This window comes from Ursus arctos, unplaced genomic scaffold (genome assembly GCF_023065955.2).
Source record: "Ursus arctos isolate Adak ecotype North America unplaced genomic scaffold, UrsArc2.0 scaffold_5, whole genome shotgun sequence".
NCBI classification, from domain to species: Eukaryota; Metazoa; Chordata; class Mammalia; order Carnivora; family Ursidae; genus Ursus; species Ursus arctos.
In genome coordinates this window covers 15,166,469-15,184,998 of record NW_026623067.1, presented here as the reverse complement: position 1 = coordinate 15,184,998, position 18,530 = coordinate 15,166,469, and the positions used below count along the sequence as shown (strand labels likewise).

Below are 18,530 nucleotides of genomic sequence, written 5' to 3'. Positions count from 1 at the left end.
CGTGGCCGCAGGGCATCTCGGGACTTGTAGTCCAGCCGGTCGAACTCGCTGTCCCGGCAGGCCCCGCGGCGGCGGCGGCGCCAGGGCTACGTGGCGCCGCCGGCTGCGATTGCGCCGGCAGGTGGGGCAAGATGGCTGCGGAGCAGGACGTGAGGGTCGTCGGGCCTGGGCCCGGCGCGGGACTGTGCAGGGTGATTCGGGCCCTCGTGCTGCTTCTGTGTTTTGCGGCCCGCGGAGGGGCGCTTTACTTCCACATCGGGGAGACCGAAAAGAAGTGCTTTATTGAGGAGATTCCGGACGAGACCATGGTTATAGGTACGGGTGGAAGGGGAGAGTTTGGAACAAGACCTTCGTCTTGGGGCGCGGGGGTACGGGAGAGTCCGCTCTTCCAGAGCGGGGAGCAGCCGGTCTCGCCGCTTCCTGGCGGGGGCCGACCCAACCCCACCTCGCGCTCCTCTGACCTAGGTTCGCTCCACTTCCCTCCAGGAAACTACCGGACGCAGCTGTATGACAAGCAGCGGGAGGAGTACCAGCCGGCCACCCCCGGGCTTGGCATGTTCGTGGAGGTGAAGGACCCAGAGGACAAGGTGAGCCGGCCCCTGAGCCCCGCCGAGCCCTTCGCTCTGCACTCCAGCGCCAGCGCCAAACCAGGCAGGTGCCGGTACTTCCCCTCCTACTCGCCGCAGCCGCTCAACTGCTGAACATAGTTGGGTGTTTGTTGCTGAGAAGATCCCGGATTTTCGCTCTAGGCCAAACTTGGGCTGCTGCAGTGCTAGCGGCTGCTCTCTGCTTAAGCCTTCCTTTCCCGACTGCTGCAGGACTCGGCCAAGTCCCTTGCCTGCCCGAGCCGTTTTCCTGGCCTGTGAGATGGAAACTCACCTGTGTTGTAGGCGTGATTGGTGGGTTAACTGTGGTGCTGGCCATCAAAGAATTTTGTTAACTCTAATGCCGTGACATCTAGACTTCAGGAGTTCACAGAACGGGGTGCTTTCCAAAACGAATGAGCAGCTTTTAATTTCGACAAATAAGGATATTAAAGCAAAAGAATAAAAAGAATCTTTAGTTGTCGCCATTCGTTAAAAAAAAAAAAAAGTAAAGAAAAAGAAAACCCACACCAAAAGAGAGCGGAAATGGCAGGAGCTCTGAATAAAGAGCCCTTCCCAAGAGCAGTCACATGTCAGCTCCATCTCAGATGCTTCATCCGTGCCCCAGAAAGTTCTCAGACAAGCTTTTGGCAAGCTGGACCTTTTAGTGTGCTGAGGTGCCTGGGGCTCTGTTTGCCAGCTTTGAGGCACTGAGAGCCTGAAGCCCGGTTTCCTTCCAGCCCCATCCCCCATCCCCACCCCCAACAGTCACTGAAGGCTTTTCTCTGCAGGTCATCCTGGCCCGGCAGTATGGCTCTGAAGGCAGGTTCACTTTCACCTCCCATACCCCCGGCGAACACCAGATCTGTCTTCACTCCAATTCCACCAAGTTCTCCCTTTTTGCTGGAGGCATGCTGGTGAGTGGAGCTACGTGGGATTTGTAGCTTTCAAGCTCTAGACCCTGGTTAGGACTGGAGACCACTTGGTGGTGCTTTGGGTGTGAGATGTCAGATTCTGTGTTTCCTAATAATTCTGGGTTTCCAGTGAACATCCAGGCACAATTGCTGAGCTCCTTGTGTATGCCTTGGTCCAAGGGTCAGCCAACCTGATGCTTGCCTGTTTTCCCAGAGCCCCCTAGGGCAAGACACTGAGGAGGCCTCAGTCAGCGTTGGCTAAATGCACCAATGAAGGAGGGTGGGGGACCAGTTGTCAGCCCCTGGCAGGAAGATGGAGCAGGGCTGCCTCATTGCTTCTTACCTTCCTTCTCTGTCCCCAGAGGGTTCACCTGGACATCCAGGTGGGGGAGCACGCCAACGACTATGCAGAAATTGCTGCCAAAGACAAGCTGAGTGAGTTGCAGCTCCGAGTGCGACAGCTGGTAGAGCAGGTGGAGCAGATCCAGAAGGAGCAGAACTACCAGCGGGTATGTCGGGCCAGAGCTGGGTGGGCTTCTCCCCAGCAGTCTTCCCCGGCCTAGCCAGAAGCTGCGTGCAGGTCGGATTCATTATGAAACCCAAGGGACCGACGTGTCTGTGCTGCTCTGCAAGTCTAAAAGGCGGGGTGGGTACCGCTAACTCCCGTTTGTAACCAAGGAGACAGGCTCTTAAGAGGCTGTCATTGCTCTAAATCAGTGACAGTGACGCGTGCACAGTGACAAGAGTGGAAATTGACCCTAATACCTTGGGTGTTCTTTCCGTGGCTCCAGGGCTTCCAGGACCAGTTATTTCAAACTCAGTTGTGCTGGGGAGCCAGGATGGTACCGTGAATGAGTGTGTGGCCATAAGGACTGTTGCATGTCTAACTAAGCCTCAGGGACCTCAAGTTAACTGTCAGCCTCACAGATATGCGAGGCCTGGGTTTTAAGAGAAGCTATGTGAATTTTTCCCGGGTTTTAATTTTTTTCTTAATATATGTATATATTTTTTTAATGAGAGAGAGAGAAAAAACAATCGGGGAGGGGCAGAGGGAGAAGGAGAAGCAGGCTTCCCACCCAGCAGGGAGCCCAACGCGGGCCCGAGCCCAAGAACCCTGAGATCGTGACCTGAGCCAAAGGCAGATGCTTAACCGTCTGGGCCACCAGTTGGCAGCTTGTGCCCACAGTCCTCAGGGAGCAGCTGGGGAGACCTGGGCAGAAAGATGAGAGCAAGTCCACTCCTAAGTGCTAGAGGACAGCTCTGTCTGATGGGGTGAAACTGCAGCTACTTAACTCACTCCAGGCTCCAGGATAGGACCAGGGGAGTCCCTGACAGAGGAGCAGACAGACTTAAATGATGGGTTCCCTGAGGGTCTCTGGCTGGGGAGGATGAACGCGGTCCCCAGGTGGGTGTCTCTTAGGCTCTTTGCAGGTACTTGACTGGAACCCGAGCAGAGCTGGTTGGCCCTGGCTCTCCCTCTGGGAAGGGAATCCAGCAGTTAAAGTGGCGCCCGGTGGTGCCCAGCAAACTTCAGCTCCTCTTCCCTTCTCTCCTCCCACAGTGGCGGGAGGAACGCTTCCGGCAGACCAGCGAGAGCACCAACCAGCGGGTGCTGTGGTGGTCCATTCTGCAGACCCTCATCCTCGTAGCCATCGGCGTCTGGCAGATGCGACACCTCAAAAGCTTCTTTGAAGCGAAGAAGCTGGTGTAGCCATCCCAGGCCTCACAGGCCATCCTTCCTCCCAGGCTGGGGGAGAAAGGGCCTCCTGGAACTGATTTCTCTCTGGCAGGAGGACTGGTTCCGAGCCGTGGCTATCTGGAGGGGAGAGGGGCTACAGGCACCCCAGGCACAAGCTTAGGGCAGCGGCTTGGCTGGCTGATACTGAGCAGGTGGTGGGGTGATGCCAGCCCCCTCCCCTGGGCTCTGAGCCCTTTGCAGTAATCACCCAGGGGCTGGTGAAGCCCCTGGGAGCCCCACTGGCACCTCAGAATCACAGTGTTACTGATCAGGGACGTGAGGCTGTTGTCTGGGGTGGCTGGGGGGAGGGGAGCGGGTGGGCAAGCCAGTCTTTTTTTCTGTCTTCCTTTGCTAACGTGGGGTTTTGAGCAGGTGGGGGTGTGGCTGTGATTCCCTGCCACCCTGGGAACCTCACTGTACCCTCCTTGGGCCCAGACTGCTGATCCAGGATGTGTGTGTCAACGGAGGGGGGGTGGGTGGAGGGGATTGCAGTGTGGGAAAGTAGCCCTGAGGTTGACCTCAGCTTCTCATATTGGTTGTCCTTTTGCGGGGGCTTGAGGAACTGGGGTCCGGCCAAGCAGAGGCCTTGGTGCTGGTTGGGGATGGGGCCTGCAGAGTCTTAGTTACTGATTTCATTTTCAATAAGTCTAGGTTTGTTACATTGGTTTCCCAATAAAAAAAAAAATCGACTTCTCGTCCCGTGTAAAGTTACTGTAGTATCAGTACACAGAAGTGCTGGGGGGATGTCAGTTCTGCCACTGTGCAAAGCCCCTCACATTCCAAGATGAAAATCCACCTGTGAACTTTAGTCCTTCTATCCTCTCTCCACCTTCCCTCGGCAGGGGATCGTGGGTTTGCCCAAGACCATAAAACAAGTGACTTGTGGGCTTGGTGCTCAAATTTACACCCTTTTCCTATGTGTCCGCTCCCTTGTGACACAAGGGCCCTCCCTGCGTTTCTAGAGCAGGTGGACGGCATTGTCATGGTGCTGCGAGGAAGGGCCTTATTCTGGAAGGTAATGTACACAGAACAGAAGAGCGCAGCAGGTTTGAGAAGGACAAACCCCTGGGCTGGTGGCGATGAGGATGTCGGTGGTCTTAACCAATAGCACGGGATTTCAGCAAGGACCTTGAGGGACAGGAAGGATTCTGATAAGAGAAGGCAGAGCTGGGGGGTCGGAAGAATTGGCAAATGGAGGTCAATGGGCATGGTTTCCACTGGAGTTCAGGAAGGGGGTTTGAGGAAGCTGTTAAGGTTAGTTCGAGTTAGAAGAAGACATTTGTACGTTACCCAGTGTTCAACACAGTTTTGAGTAGAAAAACCCCATGGAGATAAATTTTTTTTTAAAGATTTTATTTATTTGAGAGGGAGCACAAGCAGGGGGAGCAGCAGAAGGAGAAGCAGGCTCCCCGCTGAGCAGGGAGCCAGATGCAGGGCTCTATCCCAGGACCCTGGGATCAAGACCTGAGCGGAAGGCAGACTGAGCCACCCAGGTGCACCCCGTGGAGATAAATTTGAGGAAAATTAATCCAGCAGTGTGTGAGAAAGGGTGGGGAGACGAGTTTTTGGACTACTCCAACTGCCACAAGGATGTGGTCTGACCTCGTATTGCCACCTAGACCTCTTCCACATTAAAAACAAAATGATTTTTTAGAACAGCTTTGGAATTACAGAAAAATTGTGATAAGTCCCCCCCCCACTGTCATGTGTTAGTATGGTACATTTGTTAATGAAACAGTATCGATGCATTATTTTTCACTCAAGTCCATACCATATGCAGATTTTTCCATTGCCTCGCCCTTTTTTTGGTTCCAGGATCCCATCCAGGACACGACATTACATTTAGCCCCTTCTTGGCTGTGACAGTTTCTCAGACTTTCCTTGCTTTTTATTACCTTTAGTTTTTAGGAGTACAGTTCAGGGGGTTTTTTGTTTTTTTTTTTTTTTTTGTAGAATTTGCCTCAACTGGGATTTGTCTGCTGTTTTTCTCATGATTAGACTGGAGTTCTGAGTTTTTGAGAAAAACTCCAAAAATGTGCTGTTCTCATCCCGTTGTATCTAGGGTGCTGATTATCAACATGGCTGTGGCTGTCAACTGTTTAAAATTAATTAGGATTTTTATGTGAAATCAGATTTCTTGAGACAAATCAGATCTGAAGCTAGTGGGGCTTCATTCTTTTTTTTTTTTTTTTTTAAGGTTTTATTTGACAGAGACAAGCGAGAGAGGGAACACAAGCAGGTGGAGTGGGAGAGGGAGAGGCAGGCTTCCCTCCAAGCAGGGAGCCCGATGCGGGGCTTGATGCAGGGCTTGATCCCAGGACCCCAGGATCATGACCTGAGCCGAAGGCAGATGCTTAACGACTGAGCCACCCAGGCGCCCCAGTGGGGCTTCATTCTGATGTAACATTTAGCTGGACTGAATGGCACCTGTCCGCTTGAGGTGGGCTTGTGCTTTCAGATCACAGTCCCACCTCCCTGCTTCCATCACTGGCCTGACCCCCCCCCACACTGGTCTCTGCAGGGGGTCAGCCTCGCCTTTGTCATCAGCCAAACCTAAGCTGCATTTGCTAAGGTTCTGTTCGAGAGTGCAGTGCAATGGCAGAGTTTAGCACAAGGTCCCCGGTGGGCATATGCTGGGTTTAAAGTAGAAAGGGGAGGGGCGCCTGGGTGGCACAGCGGTTGGGCGTGTGCCTTCGGCTCAGGGTGTGATCCCGGCGGGATCGAGCCCCACATCTGGCTCTTCTGCTGTGAGCCTGCTTCTTCCTCTCCCACTCCCCCTGCTTGTGTTCCCTCTCTCACTGGCTGTCTCTATCTCTGTCGAATAAATAAATAAAATCTTTAAAAAAAATAAAAAAATAAAGTAGAAAGGGGGCTGCTGGGGATGATTAAATTCCTCACCTACAGTAAAGTCCTTTTGGAAGCACCAACTGTGCAAGCAAAGTATCTTGGTTTATACCCTGAATCGCCTCTCTCTGCCCCAGTTTTTCAAGTGGGCGTAAGTACACTATTCCTAAGGACTGAATGAGAGAACGGGAGTAAGGAATTTAGAACCATGCCTGGCGCCTAGTATGAACTCAGTAGATGTTAGCTGTTTATTAGGGGACTTCACATTTGCCTGAAGAGCGGGGGAGATCAAGCCCCACGACTCTGTTGCTGTCTTTTCCCAGGTGGGAGGCTGGCCCAGCCAGGTAAGTTCCCACTATGCCAAGGCAGATGCAAGAACTCCATCTTACTCCCCCTTCAGTGTTCACCTCAACTCCACCGAAGTGCTCCTCTCCTGCATAGCAGACGTCACTGACATCGCGTTGACTGTGCCCAGCACCCTACCCAGTATGTTTGTTCGCCTTTAACCCAAGCAACCACGTCAATCAGGGACTATTAATACAGCAAGTAGGAAACAGATGCAAGGAGACGGTGCCTTGTGCCTTGGTGCCTGGCTCCTCACTAGGACTTGGGGTCTCTGCTGAGCCCGAGGCTGAGCCTGGTCTGGTCCCCTCCCCGCTCGTTGCGGAGGAAGCCCGCACCCACCACCCGGGGCCGGGAAGACGAGGACGGATCATCACCCCAGAGCGCCGGTTTGGAAGTCTGGAGTCTAACTGAGTCCAGCACCGGCCCAGTGACTTGAGCCCCCTCCGGGCCCTCGGGGTCTCGGCAGAACCTGCGGGTCCCCGGCAGGGCAGCAAGCGGTCCCGCCGTTGCGAGCGCTCGAGCGCTCCTCGCACGCGGAACCTTTCACGCGGCGGCTCGGGGGAGACGACGGCGCGGCTGGAGCGGCGGACCCGGCGGACCGGGGGGCGGGGCGGACGGGCCGGGGCGGGGCGGGAGGCGGAGGCGCCGCGTAGGCCCGGGAGGCCGGGCCGGCCCGGCTGGGAGCTCGAGTCCCATGCGCCGCCACCTCCCCCCACGATGTTCCCCTCCCGGAGGAAAGCGGCACAGCTGCCCTGGGAGGACGGCAGGTGAGCGGCGGCGGCCGGCCCGGGCCCCGTCCTCCCGGGTGCCGATCCTTTCCGGGCCGCCCCGCGGAATCTAGGAGCCCGAGGCCGTCGCGTCCCCGTCTGCGGGGCTTCCTGAGGGTCTGTGGTTCTCCTTGTGGGTCCCTGTCTCTCTCTGTGTACGGGTGGCCGTCTCTCCGTGTGGGTCCCTGTCTCTCGCAGTCTCCGTCGCTCCGCAGCTCTCCGTCACTCCACCGGTCTGTATTTCTCCGATGACTTCCCCTTGTGAGTTTCTGTCCCTCTCTTTGCGAATCTCTGTCCCTCGGTGTGGGTCTCTTTGTGTCTGTGTTTCTCCACTGGCGTCTGTCTGCGTGCGGGACTCTGACTCCATTGACCTCTCCCATTGGATCTCTGTCTTTCTGTCTGCCCCTGGCCCCTGAGGGTCTTTCTTCCGTTTCTCTGGTCTCGAGCTTCCCCCCCTCACATCCATGCAGACCCTCCCCTCTCGCACGCTTCCCCAGCCTTTGCTGACCGCCCAGAAGCTTTTCCGACCAGACAGAAGCTCGGTATGCTGAGCCTGGCAGGCCACTGCCTGGCACGTACTAGGCACTCCGCACACGTAATGCTGGTTCATTTCCGGTGCAGCTGTACTCGAGTGGGACCTGGTCTATGGGTTAGGTGTGAGCTGGATCCAGACCTTAGCTGGTGATGTTTTCCACTAAAGCAGAATTGGGGTAGGGGAGCCATTTGCCCGTCTAGATTTGGGAGGACACCCACACTTCATTCTTAAGACGTGCCCACAAAACTCTTCTCACCCACAACACAGGATAGTGGGTCTCCACCCAGGGGATGACGCCTCATTCCCTGTATGTCTCTTGAGTTTGCCAGGTGCCAAAAGATTCTGAAATAACAGTGGGCACAACTCTTTTGTTTGGGGAATTTTTCTGACTTGGTGTTGAAGTTGGAAGACGGAAATATAAAAGACGGAAAGCCTGGACAGTGGAGTCAGCCCTGGGTGGGAATCCTCTTTAATAGCCATGTGACCCGAAACAGATCACTTAATCTTTCTGACCTCAGCTTTTCCCTCTCTGAAACAGGGATCATAATATCTACTCTGCAGGGCTGTATGAGGATTAAGAGACCACACATGTAAAGCTCTCGACACTGTACCTTACACAGAGGAGGTGTCTAACAGTTCCCTTTACGGTCCGGAGGTGCTGTAACCAGAGCAGCGGATATTCAAACCTGTACCGCTAAGATTTGTGTAAGGAATGAGAGGAAAGGTAATGGAAGAGAAGTTCCATTTCCTGATCGTTTTCCATAAGCCTTTGGAACATACCTGTGTTCCCAGAAAAAGTCACCGATGTCAATTCCTGCCTTGGACCCACGGGTACAAAGGTCCATGCAACAGATACAGGCTAGTGTAGCAATTGAGAGTGCTGGTTCTCGAGTCAACCTGCCTGGGTTTGAATCTGCCTGTTCTAGCCTTGAGCACAGATTGAGGGCGACAAAAAACCTCTGGTCTGCCCCTCAGAGCAGGGTGCCCAGGGCCTGGCAACTGCTGGGCCTGCCGGTCCGCAGTTTGCCACCAGGTGGCACCAGGAGTTCTCAGTGTCCACTTGGCCTGAGAAATTGAGATTTGGCTCTGAATTCAGTTGCTTGGCGATTTGGGCCCTTAAAGCCCAAAGGATAAGATTGCCCTTGAGAACGTGATCCTGGAAAGGGAAGCTGGACTAGAGGGAACAGCACGTAAAATTGCACAGAATGCCCAGTCCATGCCACACCCCTGGATAATGGTCGCTGCTTCTTTTCCTGAAGGTGGGATGTTCCTTCATGTCGCTATCCCCGGTCTCCATCCCACCCCCAGAAAGAGCCCCGAGGGCGAGAGAGGATCTGTAGAGGTTCCAGCCTTCCCAGGCCACTGGCAGGGTTGGGCTCCGCTCCTCCCCAGCCGAGAGCCCTGCCACAGGACAATGGGGGGTAAGTCAGAAGCCCTGTCTTACTCGGCCACCTCTCTGCTGTGTGTGGGACCTGGCTGCAGGGCTGCTGGCTTTCCGGATTGGCGGTTGTGCTCTAGAGAGAGTCAGGAGCTGGTCTGGCTGTGGTGTGTGACTTAAAGCATGCCCTGACTGCTTGACTCTTTCCTGTGACTCACCGAGCAAGCCCTCTGCTGTGTAAACTGGGGCCACAGCCAGGAACTGATGACCTGCGGGGAAGACGGCAAGCAGGGACACAAGCGATTACAAACCTCTACATGCTTTGTGGAGGGAAGGCCCAGAGGCCATGGAGGGAGCGCGTATATCAGTTTGTGTGCTCGTTAAGGGGTGGGCCGTGCGGGCCCTGGCATTGGAGTTGAGGGGGAGGGACTGGGCTGCCCTGTCATTGGAGGTTGGGCCCCGAGAATCAGCAGGGGGCTTCCAGGCAGATAAAATAAGGAAGGGCACGGCAGGCTGTGTGAGCACTGGAGCAGGAAGGAATATGGTGAGTGGCGAAGCTCTGGGTTACCCCATGTGTGCCCTAAGTGAGTGGTAGGGAGCAACTCAGGTCGGATCTGTACCGCCTGCCAGCTAACTGGTGACCCCTACAGGCTATAAAGCCGAGTGTCTGCAGGTTATTTCAGGGGAGTAGATTGAGGAAGCTTTCCTTCTCTTAGATTGCTCAGCTCCTTCGCTATCCTCAGCAAAGGGACCAGGTGAACCCCACCTTCCTCACCTAGAGGGCAGACTCCCAGCGTCCAAGCCAGTCATCGGCGCTGGCAGCTTCTAACCCCAGCCTGGGTTCCATACCCGGCCTGCATCTTCCTTTCCCTCTTCCGTCTCTCATCTCTTGTCGCATGGGCTGCCCCTTGCACTGAAGCTTTGAGACCCATTCAGTGAACTGCCACTGGCTGTTTGGGCCTTGCGTTGATTGGGGGACAGATCCGATCTTCCCAGAGTCCACTTAGGTTTCTTGCCTGGGACTGATGCCAGCACCGGCCCCTGCCTTAGGGACCTTTCTGGTGTGAGAAGCAGGATGAAGCCAAGGTTTCCTCTGGGAGTGAACCGACAGGAGAGCGGGGCTGGAAGGCAGCGGCTGGGATCTCTTAAGGCGGCACTCCTGCCATCAGCTTGGGCTCTGGACCTCGGGCTATTGTCCTGGGGAGGGGCAGGTGTGAGGCACAAGAAGTCTCATCGTCGTCCTCCAGCGGCTCTTGATCTGATCTGGACTGACTCACAGAAAGTAAAGGGGTGTGAAGGACCCGGGGCAGCTCTGCCCTGGGGTCGGAGGGCTTCCTGGAGGAGGTATGACAGAGGCGGGGCCCAGAGCAGCGAGCAGGATTCTGGTGCGAAGTAGAAGCATGAACAAAAGCATTCAAGTGGCTTCTGCACTAATTTCCAGGCGCTTGGGGCAGACCGATCCTGTGTGCCCGACTTGTGGGGAAGCCAGAGGAGGGGCCTGACAGAGGGCCCCCGGCACCACCCGCCCTCCTGACCCTGTCCCTGCTCTCGTCCCAGGTCCAGGTTGCTCCCCGGCGGCCTCCCCCGGAAGTGCTCCGTCTTCCACCTGTTCGTCGCCTGTCTCTTCCTGGGCTTCGTCTCCCTGCTCTGGCTGCAGCTCAGCTGCTCCGGTGACGTGGCCTGGGCGGCCAGGGGACAAGGGCAGGAGACCCCGGGCCCACCCCGCTCCTGCCCCCCTGAGCCGCCTCCTGAGCACTGGGAAGAAGATGCGTCCTGGGGCCCCCACCGCCTGGCCGTGCTGGTGCCCTTCCGCGAGCGCTTCGAGGAGCTCCTGGTCTTTGTGCCGCACATGCACCGCTTCCTGAGCCACAAGAAGATCCGCCACCACATCTATGTGCTCAACCAGGTGGACCGCTTCAGGTAAGGACGGCCTCCGATCCAGCACCCTGGCCAGGGCCTCCGCTTGCCCCGGCCCCTGGGCTCCTCCCTTTCCCACCGGAGTCCCATGCTGGGGAAGGGGGGGGCTGGCCTGTGAAACCCCCTTACCCAGGGCAGTGGCCGGAGAGGGGGAGGAGGAGAGGATTTGGGGTTAGGGTCCTGATCTGATACCCGTTGTTGTTGTTTTTTTTTTTAAGATTTATTTATTTATTTGAGAGAGAGAAAGAGCAAGCAGGTGGGAGGGGCAGAGGGAGAGAGGGAATCTCAGGCAGACTCCCGGCTGAGCGCAGAGCCTGACTTGGGATCGATCTCACCACCCCGAGATCAGACCTGAGCCAAAACCAAGTCGGACACTTAACCGCCTGAGCCCCCCCAGGCGCCCCTGATACCCATTTTGGAAGGATTGCCACGGCTGCTGTATAAGGAGTAGCTTTTACCAGGACAGGACAAGGGTGCTGGGTGGTCGGAGGTGAGGGTGTCTGGGCTCTGGGGGAGCAGGTAGGGAGATGGGATGGGAAGGAAGGGCGCACAGAGCTTTCTAGTGGATTGGCTGTGGGTATTTGGGGAAGGGAGGGTCAAGACCACAGCTTCGAAGTTGCTCACAGTCTCGTGTTACCCCGAGATCCTTGCCCTTTACCACGCACTGCTCCCCTCCGTGAGCCAGTCCACGCAGCTCACACTCCACCTCCACGTCCTTTCCCTCCACCTCGCTTCACTGGGAGACGGGTCCAGAGGCTCTCCGGTTCCACCAGGCCCTTTAGGCCATGGTTCCCCCAGTTTTCACAGCCCACCCCTCCTGGTCCTCACTGTCTCCTTCCCCAGCTTGGATTCCATGGTCCGTCGTTAGCATCAGTTCCTCGTATACTTCTCAGCTCCCTGACCCCACTGCCTCTGTCGGCTCCACACCCGCACCTGGGCAGCTGGACGTGGCTGGAGAGGGGAGCTCACCTTTCTGGCAGTGGAAGGCCTGCCTGGAAGCCTTGCACTCCTCTGGCCTGCTGCCTCTCCCCTCTCTGCGCAGCTTTGCACCTTTTCTCCTCTCCTCCCTCCTCCTGAGCCTCAGCTGATGACTTTGCTTCCTGAAAACAGATCCAGCTGGAAGAGAGCGTGCCCAAGTGCCCACCAGCTTCTGTGCAGGCGGCCTAGGCGCCCGCCATGCTGGGAGTGCCCTGTCCCAGCGCCTCCAGGCCAGCACTTCCACTAGGGCCCCGGATCCCCTTCTCTCGCTCTCCTGCTCAAGGACGTGGCTCCAGCCATCGGCTCCTTTCTCACCCACGAATTCCTCCCTCCGGGAGCATTCGCATTAGCACACTCACTGAAATAGCTCCCCACTAAAAAAAGAAGGAAAGACCCCGTGACCTCCCATCACCCACACTTCTCTGCTCCCCTTTATAGCAAAACTCACCTCTCTCCCCCCTCGCTCTCTGGAACCCGTTCCACTCCAGCGTTTACCCCATCATAACACAGGCGGCTCTCACTGATACCACCAGTGAGCCCACTGCAGTGACCTGAAGCCCTGTTCTCCGCCTCCGTCCGGTCCTCCCCTCCACCCCCCTGCCAGCAGTTGCCTACTGGGTTACTTCTTCCTCCTTAAAACACCTCCGTTTGGCCTCTGAGACAGCATTCTGCTTCTCCTCTCCTCTTTGCCCATCCCCCCCATGCCCTTTGCTGGTTGTGCCTCGCCTCCCTGACTTCTCAACCTTGGTGCACCTGGGGCTCCGTGCCTCAGTGTCCTCTTTGCTGGCTGCAGTCACTCCCTGGGGATTTCATCCAGTCTCATGGCATTAAATCCTGCTGACCCCCCTCCCCGAGTGTGTATTCCCAGCCCAGGCCGCTCTCCTGACCTCTGGGCCCGCACGTGCAGCCGCCTGCGTCACCCTCCATCTGGCGGCCTCAGGCAGCCCAGGCTTACGGTGATCAAAACTGCATTTCTGATTTCCCACCCGCCCCCTTCCCCCTTTCAGGAGCTGCCAGCTCCTCGATTCCAGTTGCTCAGGCCAAAAAGCCTCGGAGTCATTCTCAACTCCTCTTTCCCACACGCAGTGCCTCGCGTCCCTCAGAATACATCTAGAATCTGCCCACTTCTCACCACCCCCCTGAGCTAAATCACCACTGTCTCCTGCCTAAATTACGTAGTAGCCTCCCAACCCGACTCCCTGCTTCCACCCGTGACCCTGCACCCTTCTCAGAACCCCCGCTGCGGTGACCCCGTTACACCCGAAGTCACAGCACGCCCTGCCGCTGCTCGAAGCCCTGCCATGGCTCCTGCCTCTGACCCCGGGTCAAAGCCCCAGGCTGCCAGGGGCCCGGCCTCCGCCCACCGCATCCCTGCAGCCCTCCTCGGTCCCTCTGCTTGACCTCATCGGCACCTGCTCCTGCCTCAGGCCTTGGCGGTTGCTTTCACCTCTGCTTGGAGCACCATCCCCTCCACTCCCTTCCAGCTCATTCCCTCAGGCCGTCACCTGCCACCCTGTTCCCCTGGCCCTCCCTGACCCCCCTGTCTGAAAGAACACTGCCCTGCCCCCCCCCCCCCCCCCCCCCCCCCGTCCTGCTGCTCTTTCCTCCGCAGCACTTGCGCTGGTCCGGTGGGGCACACAGTTACTCATTTTTGTCTGTTAGCATGTCAGCTCCCTGAGGGCAGGGCTTTGATTTCTCAGTGCCGGCCCGCTGGTGATCTGGACGGCGCGGGCACATGGTAGGGGCTCGGTAGACATGTGTGAGCTGAGCGGGGGGGCAGGCGTGCAGCCGGGCAGCCCCCCAGGGAAGGCAGCGTCAGGCAGGAGGGCGGCCGAGGTGCCGGGCTGGGTGCTGTGGAGGACGGGCTCCCGCTCACCGTCGGGGGTCGAGGTGGGGGGAGAGCAAGCCCGCCGCCCGCGCTCAGCCCGGGCCGTCCCACGCAGGTTCAACCGGGCGGCGCTCATCAACGTGGGCTTCCTGGAGAGCAGCAACAGCACGGACTACATCGCCATGCACGACGTGGACCTGCTGCCTCTCAACGAGGCTCTGGACTACGGCTTCCCGGAGGCCGGGCCCTTCCATGTGGCCTCCCCGGAGCTGCACCCGCTCTACCACTACAAGACCTATGTGGGCGGCATCCTGCTGCTGTCCAAGCAGCACTACCAGCTGGTGAGGCCCGGCCCGCGCTGGGAGCTGGGGGTGCCCGCCCGGCTGGGGCCCTGGCAGCAGGAGCGGCCGTGCCGGGAGCCCCGGAGCGGCCAGCAACCTGGGAGAGGAGCGGGACCGAGCGAGGCAGTGAGGGAGGCCGCGGGGGCAGGAACCCTGCACAAGCCGGCTGCAGCAGACTCGGGGTTCCTTGGCTCTCAAACTGGACCCGTCTGGCTGGGGCCGGGGGAGGGTCTGGCTTCAGGCGCGGCTGGCCCAGCCTCTCAGCCAGGGTCCCCGGGACACCATTTCAGCCGCCATCTCTCAGCTCAGCTTTGTCCTGAGTGGCTTTGTTTTCAGACATTCAAGGTGCACCGTGGTTGTCATAGCTGCGCCCCACGTCCACCTAGACCCAGGTTCAGTGGAAGATGAAGTCCCTTTCCCAGCAGCCCAGACAGCAGGCCCCGAACTTGCTGCTTCTCGACTGGCCTGCCTTGAGTCGGGCCCACCCTGAGGCAGGGGCTGTGGCTGGAGGTGGAGGTGGGCGGGGGGGGGGGGGGGGGGGGGGGGGGAGTGAAGGGGGGGAGGGGTAGGGTGGAAGGGCCAAGTGGCCTAGACCCCGTCTCCTGCACCTCTCTTCAGGCTGCAGCTGAGGCCAGCTTTATGTATATGAAGCCCCAAGTTGGTGGCAGATAAAGGCGCTGCCACAGAGCCCAGCTGTCCCTCTCCCCCAGGAAGGGTCCAGGGCAGGGCCTCCCCGGGAGAAATGGGGGCCTGGAGCAGACAGAAGTCAAGCAGGACTTGGCATTTCTGCCCATCACCAGCTCCCCAGAGAGGTGCCTTCCCGCCAGTCAGACGTTTTTGAGAAACCAGTCATGTCACCCAAGTTCAAGGCCCTATTAGAACAGGCAAAGGGACTGGGCCACGGTGCTCATTCCCCGGTACCACAGCCGTGGCGGGAACTATAGGCATCTGGGTGTCCATTCGAACCTCCGGGGTGTGGGGAGTAGGAGCAGGGGCCTTGGCCGACTCCAAAGTGGTAGGGGACCAGGGAGCGCCCCTGGGAGGATGGGGCAAGTGACCCTCCGTGTCTCTGTGTCAGTGCAACGGGATGTCCAACCGCTTCTGGGGCTGGGGCCGTGAAGACGACGAGTTCTACCGGCGCATCAAAGGGGCCGGGCTGCAGGTAATGCCCGCCCCCCGCCCCCAGGGTTCCCTACTTCCTCAGCCCTTGTGGCTGCCCTGAGGTTCCCCTCTCTGCCCTCAGATGAAGTTCCTGGGGCTTGGAGATGGGCTTCCTGCCCTGCCCCCGATGAGCACCCCTCTCCTGCCGAGTGGCAGTGCAGGCCCCGGCCTGTGGCCCGTGGCAGGCGGTGGGGCCCCGGAAGACTCGCGGCGAGGGCCAGAGCTCCAGGAGGGCGGCCTGACCCAACTTCCTTTGGCCTTCTTAGCTTTTCCGCCCCTCGGGAATCACAACTGGGTACAAGACATTTCGCCACCTGCATGACCCAGCCTGGCGGAAGAGGGACCAGAAGCGCATCGCAGCTCAGAAACAGGTGCTGGCTGGTCCCCTGATTGGGGACGCAGAGGTGGTGACGTGGGGAAGCAACAGGGCCAAGCCTTACCTCCAAGCTCTCCTCGGGCCCGGATGGCCCTATCCTCCTCTGCTTGGCCCCTCTGGCCAAGCTCTTGGCATTCTGCTCGGACACTCTGTCCCGCTCTGGTGGCTGCCATGGCCACCTGGGCCCCGTGGGCCAGCCGGGAACTCGGGGTCCAGGCGGGCGGGGAGCAGGGGAGGGACTCTGAGGTGGATGCCGAATCCCAGGCAGACCTGTGCCGCAGGAACCACCCACTCGCACACAGCCTGCCTACTAGTGGGTGCAGCTGGGGACGGCTGGCCGCCACAAAGCCCTGAGTACGTGCCCTCTCCCCCTTCCCTTCCCAGGAGCAATTCAAGGTGGACCGGGAGGGTGGCCTGAGCACCGTGAAGTACCGTGTAGATTCCCGCACCGCCCTGTCAGTTAGCGGGGCCCCCTGCACTGTCCTCAACATCCTGTTGGACTGTGACAAGGCTGCCACCCCCTGGTGCACGTTTGGCTGAGCCGGCGCGACAGTAAGGAAGCCTGTGCCCACAGGCCACACAGCTCCTCAGGCTCAGGACAAAGCCTCAGGCCCGGGGCCCAACTCCAGTAGGATGCGGAGGGGCCCGAAACAGCAGATAGCAGGCCACCCGTTTGCAGCAGCCCGGCCCCCCAGGGACAGGCTGGAGCCGGGACAGGACACACCCTTGGGTGCCTGGGACGCTGCTAGCAAGAAACAGTGACGGAGAGGCTGGAATGCAGCTCCCACCTGGGGCCAGCCACCCCCTTCCCGCTTGCCCTGCTCTGCCCGCCTTTGCGCGCTCAGACCTCAGGGCTTTTGGTTCCTTCCCCTGGACCGCCTTGTGCAGAAGCCAATCCGGACGGTCAGAACTGCAGGAACCGGCGTGCAGGTCCCACAGAAAGGGAGCTGCGGAGGCCAGCTCCCGCTGCGGTCACCGCGCAGGACTGCGGACCCCATGTGGCTGGATCTTCTGATGTTTTCAAAAGAAACTAGAATTCTGGATTCTTAAGTGAAATCGGGTACTTTTTAAACGCTAGCAACTAACTGAAACTTCAGAAAAGGATGGCGGGCCAAACAACACGTGTTGTGGACCACCAGTTTGTCGCCTGTGACCGAGCGGAGGGGGAGGGGGCAAAAGATGGCACTTCTCTTAGAGATAAGCTGGCAAGGGGTTGGGACAGGGCTGGGGATGCCAAGGCCAGAGGAAGCTTAGATGGGAGAGAAGCCAAAGGGCAAGGTTCCTGCCACATCCCACAGCCATCCAGGCTTTGCTGCCCTTCTGGCAGTCGTCCCCGGGGCCCTGATGGGCTCCAACTCTGGGGTGGGGGCACTTCATCGTGCCACACTGGGATGGACAGACAGATCCACAGGCCTGGGCTCAGGGTAGGCAGAAGGTGCCGGCAAGGACCTGGTCGTAGCTTGAGGGTGGGAGGACCACGTGTCTGAGGAGGAAGACGATGAGAGGCAGGAGAACCCTGGAGTGTTCCCACAGCATGAGGGCAGACTATCACTGATCACATGATGTCCAGGAGAGGCGAAGGAGGGGAGTCAAGGGAGACCATGGAATTGGGGAGTGACCTTGGAGGAATTACCTGCAAGGAAGGGCAGGGCCAGTCAGAGTGGGAGGTGAGGGGCTCTGCAAGGCTCTTCAAGGCATCTGACTGTCAAAGATTTAGGCCAGAAGTCAGAGGAGTCTTGGGACCAGTGAAGATCGGTTTGTTTAACAATAAATAGGACACCTGAAATGCTAGAAGAAGGGATTGAAGTCCCAGAGTTCGGGAGGGTGGATTCAGTAGCCGTGCTCCAAAAAGATACGCCTCTGAGGATGATCTCAGGAAGGCTGTGTGCAGTTGTGGGGGTTGTGCACTGCATCACCTGAGCACAGTATAATTGAGTACAATGTAACTATTCAGATGTTATCCTAAATTGACCTCTTCCAGCGGTTCAGCTTCACTCAGCACAGTGAGAGGTAAGCACATGGCTGGCCAATGACAGTGCAAGGGCAGTGGGAGGGGCTTGCTCAACTTGAGGTCCAGGAGAGGGGAGTGAAGTGCTCCCCCTGGGCCAGTCTCTGGACAACCCTGGCTGCGTCATCTTGGACTTCTATAACATGGAGGCAGAACACCAGCCTCTTTGGAGTTGGGGAGACTAGATGTGCCATCAGAGCTCGGTACTCACCTAGCACGTAGCAAGACCCACAAGAATAGGGAGCTCCCTCCTTGCCACCTGCACCGAAGGAGCAGAATGAAGCAGGACCAGCTGCCTTGGCTGGGGAAGGTCCCCTACCCCCCCTCCATGGCCACTGCCCCACCTCCTTCCAGGAGCCTACGGGCACCCCAGGCCAGGCCCGGTACGGCCTCCCTCCCCAGCGGGGCCACTCAAGGAGAGGAGGAGGGGGCTGAGCGGTGGCTGGCACGGGGAAGAAGCAGACCACTCTGCCACTTCCTCGGCACCTTGGTTGCCTGCTCCACGGAGGGGAGCTGACATCCTTGTCTTGCCGGCCAGGGCATGGAGGAAGTGGACCAGGACGTAGCAGCAGCCGGCGTGGCATTCGGCCAGTGTGTGGCTAGAATGGCAACTAGCCCTCGCGCATTGACCACGTACAGAGTGCTCGCCGTCGCGCTATCTCACGAAGCCTCTCTGTACCTAAGCTAGGGGCTGTTTATTCACCTGTTCTAGAGACGAGGCTGACGGGGCCTAGAGAGGTAAGTAGCTTGCCAAGGTCAGAGGCTGATACCTGGTGGAGCTTGGGGTTTGAACCCCAATACTCTGACTTGAGAGCC

General features: G+C 58.3%; 2 protein-coding genes across 6 annotated transcripts; both read left to right on the top strand.

The window, feature by feature from the left end:
- Nucleotides 1-75: 75 nt before the first annotated feature.
- On the top strand, nt 76-3,925 carry TMED9 (transmembrane p24 trafficking protein 9). Its single transcript, XM_026507770.4, has 5 exons — nt 76-315; nt 487-587; nt 1,376-1,501; nt 1,861-2,007; nt 3,060-3,925. The coding sequence occupies exons 1-5, from the start codon at nt 132-134 to the stop codon at nt 3,207-3,209; spliced, it is 708 nt and encodes a 235-aa protein (XP_026363555.1). The 5' UTR covers nt 76-131; the 3' UTR covers nt 3,210-3,925.
- A 3,124-nt stretch (nt 3,926-7,049) lies between these two features.
- B4GALT7 (beta-1,4-galactosyltransferase 7) lies at nt 7,050-17,497 on the top strand. 5 transcript variants are annotated; one of them, XM_044387332.3, is made up of 7 exons: nt 7,050-7,192; nt 8,987-9,148; nt 10,663-11,025; nt 13,944-14,169; nt 15,248-15,331; nt 15,597-15,701; nt 16,091-17,497. In XM_044387332.3, the coding sequence occupies exons 1-7, from the start codon at nt 7,143-7,145 to the stop codon at nt 16,244-16,246; spliced, it is 1,146 nt and encodes a 381-aa protein (XP_044243267.1). In that variant the 5' UTR covers nt 7,050-7,142; the 3' UTR covers nt 16,247-17,497. The 5 variants fall into 5 exon arrangements, 4 of the variants coding, with proteins under 4 accessions (XP_044243267.1, XP_026363554.1, XP_044243268.1 ...); XR_008957544.1 differs by lacking the exons at nt 15,597-15,701; nt 16,091-17,497 and adding an exon at nt 14,506-14,685; XM_026507769.4 differs by lacking the exon at nt 8,987-9,148.
- The last annotated feature ends 1,033 nt before the right edge of the window (nt 17,498-18,530 follow it).